General features: G+C 38.7%; 1 protein-coding gene across 1 annotated transcript; it reads left to right on the top strand.

Moving 5' to 3' along the window:
* Positions 1-1,119: 1,119 nt before the first annotated feature.
* Positions 1,120-4,714, top strand: npbwr2b (neuropeptides B/W receptor 2b). The gene is made up of 2 exons (XM_064298075.1): positions 1,120-2,550; positions 2,810-4,714. Exon 2 carries the CDS (start codon positions 2,959-2,961, stop codon positions 4,015-4,017), a length of 1,059 nt encoding a protein of 352 aa, XP_064154145.1. The 5' UTR covers positions 1,120-2,550; positions 2,810-2,958; the 3' UTR covers positions 4,018-4,714.
* Positions 4,715-8,181: the final 3,467 nt, after the last annotated feature.

The following is an 8,181-nucleotide window of genomic DNA, read 5'->3' as shown; positions in this document are numbered from 1 at the left end:
CAGGGGCCGTCTGTTTCCTTTTTCCTTGTGTTTGCTTCTTGTTTGAGTTAATTTGTGATGATTAAATTATTAGTGCCTATTAGTTCCCTCATGTCTGCTCATTTAGATTACCGTCTACAGGTATGGTCTTGTGTATTTAAATTCCGTTTCCCTAGTCTCTGCAGAGGCTTTGTGTTGCATTACACAGTTCTATGTCAGCTCTTTGTGGTCTACCACATTGAGTACTTTTCCTGTGGCTTTCTTGTGTTCCTGGTTTATTTTATTTTTCTACTCTAGTGCTTTATTTTGTTTCCTGTCCTTGTTTTATTTATTTTGTCTAAACTAGTAAAGACTTCTTGGATTTTACGCCCTGGCTTCTGAGTTATCTCTGTGCTTGGGTCCATCTCCTGAGCTCCCCTTGTGACCGAAAGACTCGGCCAACACGATATGGACCTAGAAGAGTTGAGCTGGGACCATACTGCCGTTGTTGCTCAAAGTGTGACACAGAGGGCATGATTGACTCCTGTGGACCCTTTCTGCAGACATCCGCCCTGATGATGGCCATCGGGGCAGATGTCAGGGGTTCTCTACACAGTGCTCCCTATCTTGAGCTGCAGTCTTCCAGTCATGTGGGAGCTAAGGTCTTCAACCTCCCCAGACACTTCCACGTCACTCCCCTGCTCACTACCCTCCACTGGCTGCCTGTTATAGCTCGCATCAAATTTAAAACATTGGTCCTAGCATACCAGGCAGTCAAGGGATCAGCCCTAGCATACCTCCACAAGATATTCAAACCCTACATGCCAGCCAGGCTCCTCCGTTCTGCTACCTCAGGACGCCTGGCACCTCCCCCTCTTCGCACCTGCGCTTCCCGAACACATCTCCTGTCTGTTCTGGCCCCACGATGGTGGAATGACCTCCCCGTGGAGGTCAGAACAGCTGAGACACTGACCACTTCAAGCGACGACTGAAGACTCACCTCTTCAGGCTGCACCTCTCCCCATCCCTCCCTACCTCCCTGTAAATGACTGTAAGCTTAGGGTTGTAACTAGGTAGCTGTTTTGTAAGTGACTTAGTTAATGCACCTGTCTCAACTACTGCTTGTATTTTTGCATAGGCTGCATTGTTGCTGTTCTCGTTTGTGTTAGTGTTAAACAGTTTAACCTTCAGGGTCCAAGTTGAACTATGCGGTTGTTCCCTGCACTTGGACCGGTACTTCTCTCTAGGGTTTTTGTCATACTTGTTCCTGATTATGGTTATACACTTTGTTGTACGTCGCTCTGGATAAGAGCGTCTGCCAAATGCCTGTTTACATTACATTACATTACATTCATTTGGCAGACGCTTTTATCCAAAGCGACGTACAAAAGTGCATTTTCATGATCGTAGACAACTGCTGAACACGGGTTCGGTAAGGTACAATTACTTATTTTGTACAGCTATTTCTAGCCGAGAACAATGAACACTATCCTGGTCTAACCTGTAATGTAATGTAATGTAATGTAAGGTGGCTTTCATAATCTCCCTGCTGTCCAGCAGAGCACTCACCTGGGCCTCCCTCCATTAAAAGCAGGAGCATTCAGTCACAGAGTCATGAATTGCATGTTTAAAGTCCACAATTGAAATTAATTTGTCAAGTTTAAAATTATTTTGCAGGTTGTTCCAACTATAAGGTGCAAAATATCTGAAACCCATCTTACCAAATTCAGTAGTGGGACGAGGGACATTAAAGAGTATCACATCCCTAGAGCGGAGGTGATCACTATGCAAATTTCTAATTAGCAGACAGCTGAGGTAGGAAGGGTGTAGGCCAATTATTGTTTTGTAGATGAATATGTACCAGTGGACCAATCTGTGCAGATGTAAAGAAGTTAACCCAGACCATTCATATAGGAGACAATGATGGGTTAAGAATTTTGCACCTGTAATGAAGCGTAAAGCATTATGGTAAACCATACAATCATTTTTGACAATGGACTACAGCCAGGGGAGGGCTGTCATCATGGATCAAAATATGTTGAACAAATACTTACTGATATAAAACCATATATGTTATTTGTGTCATTAGTCAATTTTATGAATAGCCTGACAGAACATCACCAGAATGAGGACATTAATAAAAGCTAATAACTGCAGCAAGCTATCACTGTCTATTCCTTTGCGGTCAATGTATTTAGTTAACTTCCAGTTATCTCTAATCGTGTACTTTATTTCATTATATCATACCCGAGGTAAATAGCTATAGGAACACTAAAAAATATAGTGTAATATGTAAGTTTTTTCATACGTATCTAAATAAACGAATTAAACCAATTAGTAATTACTTATTTCTAGAACAGAATTCCATTTACTTGTATACATCCACAACGCAGTATTATCCTGGACACTGTCCATACTCAAACGAAATTGCAGTACTGTATGGTATTCAACAAGGACCCTTGCAGAAAGCTTCACTGGGTCAGTGACGTCACCCATCCGCACTCCCTTCTTTAACTAGTTGGGAAATAGACAGTTCGTGGTGTTCACCGTCAGACGAAGGCAGAGAGACAAGTAGCAAGCTCTCCATTTGCGGTAAGAACACGTTATTTAATTCACTATCTGTACTCTTTAATATCGTATTTATTTATTTTGCTCTTGTGGGAGCGCAATCTTGGGTACAATACTAGATAGTGATTTTATATGTGTAATGAATTTGTAGGACGTTCAGTAAGTGTTTCATCTGCAGAGAGGAGTGACATTATTAAAATATATTCCTTTTTCATTCTGAATACATTTTAATGCATGTAAAGTTTGTTTGCTATATTAAGCATTTTTAATATCTTGTCCTCAGATCTCGTCATGTGCAAAGTGCAAGAACACAGTTTATTTTCATTAAATCCCAGGATGGCTGGCTATAGGATTAAGCCGTCGATGCAACTCGTTTCTGTGTTAAAAAAATAATTCCGATATTTTATGCATGTGTAATTGTTTTACTAGTTAATGAGAAACCCGAGGGGTAGCCCAACGGTGGAAGATAAAATGGAAAATATATCCAACTCGACAAACAAAAACTCTGTGTGCAACCGTTCTATGGACTTCTATTCCTTCAACTCTGCCAACCGGACCGATTTAAATTGTACGCCCCCGGATCAGTTCCTTCTCCAACCGGATTTCTACGTTGTTCTGCCGGTCATATACTCTGTGATATGCGCTGTGGGTTTGACAGGCAACACAGCTGTCATTTATGTAATCCTCAAGGCACCCAAAATGAAAACAGTCACCAATATGTTTATCTTGAACTTGGCGATCGCTGATGACTTATTCACATTAGTTCTGCCCATCAACATTGCCGAACACCTCTTACATTACTGGCCCTTCGGTGAGGTGTTGTGCAAAATAATCCTATCCATTGACCACTACAACATTTTCTCCAGCATCTACTTCCTCACTGTAATGAGCATCGATCGATACCTTGTAGTCCTCTCGACGGTGCGGTCCAGAAGAATGCCCTACCGTACGTACAGGGCAGCAAAAATAGTTAGCCTATGTGTCTGGGTGCTGGTGATTCTTATCGTCATGCCATTCACCGTTTTCGCTGGAGTTTATATTAGCCACGACGACATGGAAAGAAAGAGTTGTGTGTTGAGTTTTCCCAGCCCGGAAAGTTTCTGGTTTAAGGCCAGTCGGATTTATACGCTTATCCTCGGATTCGCCATCCCTGTATCCACAATCTGCATTCTTTATACCATGATGCTGTACAAACTGAGAAACATGCGACTGAACTCCAACGCTAAAGCTCTAGATAAAGCGAAGAAAAAGGTGACAGTTATGGTGTTTATTGTGCTGGCAGTGTGCCTCTTTTGTTGGACCCCTTTCCATCTGAGTACCATCGTCGCCCTCACCACGGACCTGAGGACGACACCTTTATTGATAGGAATTTCCTACTTTATTACCAGTCTAAGCTATGCCAACTCGTGTCTGAACCCTTTCTTGTACGCCTTTCTGGATGACAGTTTCCGGAAGGCTTTCAAGAAAATGCTTGAATGTAGACCTGCTTGAATGTACATAACGTGGGGAGGAAGCTTTAGTGTTATAGGAAGTTTTCCATTCACCACTTTCCACTTCAAATGTTGTATTATCATTTAATGATTTATTAATTTGATTTATCTACCGTGAATTTGCAAATGGATATATTTAAACATAAAAGTTACAACTAAATTATTATTATTATTATTATTATTATTATTATTATTATTATTATTATTATTATTATGTGGCCTTCTGTCTCCCCCTTGTGTTGCATGAAGGAACACGTAGATTTGGAGAGAATTATCCCTGGACATTTAGCACATTCCTTAAGTTTTAAGCTTTGAAAGGAAGTTATTTTTGTATAGAATAGACTGGGTACTGTGCCCAAAGAGTATAACAAAATTCAGTGTTATATATTTGCAATTCTTTTAGCTTAGACTGAACTGCATACTGTATACTCTTGTACATGTTTGTATTTGTTAATGAAAGTAGGTCATCATCGTTATGCTTGTATGCATTGACTGCTTAAAAAAAAATTATTTTAAAAGATGAAAATGGATTATAGTTGTTCATATCATATAATTGCATTGCCAGTTTTACAGATGATTTATGTTATTTGAAATTAATTTGTACACATTGTGCCAAGAAAATAAAGATCATACAAGTATGCTTCAAGTTCTTCACAACCAGCAAACATGAACCTGCTATTTCAATAAATGTAAAATAAAATCAAGTGTTTTGTCTGATTTGCTTTGGATGCGTGTATTAAGCTATCTTACTTTAATTTTCCTACCAAAGGTACACACATTTAGCAAAAATTAGTATAATGCAAATATAAAATAACTTTTGTGTAGAGCATTTTAGTTTTAATGTTGAAATCCATACACACACACACACACACACACACACACAGGGTAGCATTGTCGCCTCACAGCAAGAAGTTCCTGGATATAAATCTGGCCTGGGCCTTTCTGTGTGGAGTTTGCATGTTCTCCCCGTGTCCATGTGGGTTTCCTCCTACAGTTCAAAGACACGCAGGTAGGTTAATTGGAGACTCAAAATTTCCCATAGGTATGAGTGTGTGAGTGAATGGTGTGTGTGTCCTGCGATAGATTGGTGGCCTATTGAGGGTGTATTCCTGCCTCTCGCCCAATGCGTGCTGGGATAGGCCCCAGCACCCTCTGCGACCCTGCCCAGGATAAGCGAGTATAGAGAATGGATGGATGGATGAAAAGATTGGAACAAAGACAATCTACTTTGAACTTTTAACAACAACAATAATTCATATTCATGTCATTCCTCATTAATATTATGAAGTAACAAATACAGATATACAGTACTGTACAGATATGACTCCATGAAAAAGTACTGGTCAACTTCAAAACACTTACTTTCAATATCAAGATTCCAGTTATAAATGAATCAACTATTATTTATTATCTCAAAACAACCAAAAGGGAATTTAATCAGAAAATGAAATAATAAAATCACAAATTAAAAGGTTGATAAAATATCCATTCAATGTGTCCAACACCCCATACTGCGCCTTTGCATTCCAACTGCTGCCTGTTGTAGCATGTATTGTATGCATTTGTTGATCTATTTATTGCCTAAATCACTACACAAGGATTTAAGTCAAGTGCAGTTCTTGTTTTCACTGCATACACAGTGATCATGTGACCCATGGCTTCAGTACTAAACATAAAGGGCATATACATGAACATATATATGTAATATAATGAAACATGAAAATAACGCTATCTTTCTTCTTCAAATGAGACTATTATGCATTCAGAAAGATAAAAATGATTTTTTACCTCCATTATCTGACTTGATTTAAGCTTAAATCTCCTGGATTGTATCTCCTGTCGGCACTGTCGCATGCAGCTTTGCATAGTGCACCAACTGTGTTGGAGACAGATAAGAATTATGATGGATGTATCACCTCTGACACGTCTAAAATTAAATGTAATCTCTACAAGACTACCTTTAATCATGTCAAAAGAGTATTCAAACATCTAAGGGTTAATATATCTGTACACCAAAAAAATAAACTACCAAACTGTTTACAACTCATAGTTGCACAAATTATTTAACAAAAATGATACATTGTGAGATTATTATTATGCCTGATGTGAAGAAATTATTTTAGACCATCATCTAGATCTGTTCCACGTTGGAATATAGCTCCATGATATTTGGGACATTTACATATTTTTTTATTATTTGCCTCTGTACTCCACAATTTTTGATTTTCAAAAAGTGAAAATTTGAAGTGCAGATTCTCACCTTTTTTTACTTTATTTTTATGTATTGTTGGTCTCACCATTTAGAAATTATGGCACTTTTTGTACATAGCCGCCCTCCCCAATGCCAGGGCACTATAACTTTTGAGACATATGGCTTCACAGGTGTTTCTAATTAATCGTATGTGTTCAGTTGCTTCCTTAGTGCAGGTATAAGAGAGCTTTAAGTATCTAGTCTTGATTCTAGGCTTTTGATCGCCTTTGGAGTCTGCTATTGGTGTTGGTCAACATCGGTGCCCAGATTCCTGCCAATGAAGGGTAAGGAAGCCGGGATAAGGCTGAGAAATAAAAAAAAAATTGTCCGAGACAGGCTAAACTTTAGGCTTACCAAAATCAACTGTCTGAAACATCATTAAGAAGAAGGAAGGCACCGGTGAGCTCAGAATCAAAAAGGGTCTCTTAGGCCATGGAAGACCTCTATAGTTGATGACCGATGAATTCTCACGATAATGAAGAAAAGCCACCAAACACCTGACCGACAGATCAGAAACACTCTTCAAGAGGCAGATGTGGATGACTACTGTCTACAGAAGATTTCAGAACTGCACTGCATAGGCTCCCAAACATTATGGAGCTGACGGTATATATAAATGTTGAGTATGTTTGGATGTTCCCATGTTTCCTGTCAAACAAATCTGGCTGGTCTGCCACAATGTAATTCCTTGAGCACGTCCTGTTTGTGCATTCTTATGCTGTTATGCTGATACAGCTCACAGAGAAATCAGAGATGGCTTAATTAGCCTACTACCTCTTTTACAGTATCTAGTGCTCACCATTTTAAATGTGTTTTCTTTTGTATATCACTTTAGCTGAAAGCCTCTGCCAAACAACTGAACTGGAAATTCTTGTTTTGAGAATGGAGGCAATCAAGTGCAATCTTAATCCAGCAGGGGTCTCTAACTCATTTGATGAGGTCAGCTCTGGCTAGTGTCAAACAATTAACTTGTTAATTACATTTTTTGGCCCAATACCCAATACCAATCCATTGACAAATGTGAATATTTTTCATAGGTCACTACACAGCTTGATGGAACCTGTTTATATACAGTACATATCCCAAATTATCATAGCAGAAGTTACACATAAAAGCCACCAGAGGACAGCAGAAGCTTGCATTGAGATAAATAAATAAATGAATAAATAAATAAATAAATAAATAAATAAATAAATAAATAAATAAATAAATAAATAAATAAATAATCTTAGTGAGTGAGAATGAGCGCCAGTAATTTATAATTACCATTAATAATGTTTAGAATATTTGTGGTTTGTGTTATTGTTGTGTGTGTGTGTGTGTGTGTGTTTATTACAAGCCATAATAGAACTAGGGTATAAGTGTCAACTTCTAGTTTTTATATTTGGAAGCCTTGGCCATGTCCACAAGCTTGTGGTCAGAGGTCTTAGGATAATGGGGCTGGCAAAATAGAGAGCAAAGCGACTAGCAAAATATGGCTCAGTTTCCTCCATTATAGGCAGTCACGGTATATGGAGGAGAAGATGTTTCTTGTACCCATAATGTTTCCTGTCGGTGCAATTGAGATGCAAATGTCTAACCTGCATTTTGTTTGCTTTATCCCTACTGGTATGCTTTCTGCTACTCAAATGAAGGACATCACTGAAATATATTTGGGCCCTTAAGTGTGGACCTAAATAAAGAATTAGTGTGTGTGTGTGTGTGTGTGTGTTGTGTGCGTGAAGTTGCTGTTCAATATCGTGGTTTGTAGTTCTGTATACTTGCCATCATCATCAGAATAGCAAGGTGTTTTTTTTATTTGCGCTCCAGCACTCCATGCTGAGATCAAACACTAGATGGCACTCTTAACATGTTCTGTTTTTTTTTATTTTATTCATAGCAACAAATATATGGGTGGACGAAATTGAGCTGTGT

This window comes from Anguilla rostrata, chromosome 11 (assembly GCF_018555375.3).
Source record: "Anguilla rostrata isolate EN2019 chromosome 11, ASM1855537v3, whole genome shotgun sequence".
NCBI lineage: Eukaryota > Metazoa > Chordata > Actinopteri > Anguilliformes > Anguillidae > Anguilla > Anguilla rostrata.
The sequence above is the reverse complement of the archived record's forward strand: the minus strand, read 5'-3'. Positions and strand labels throughout refer to the sequence as shown.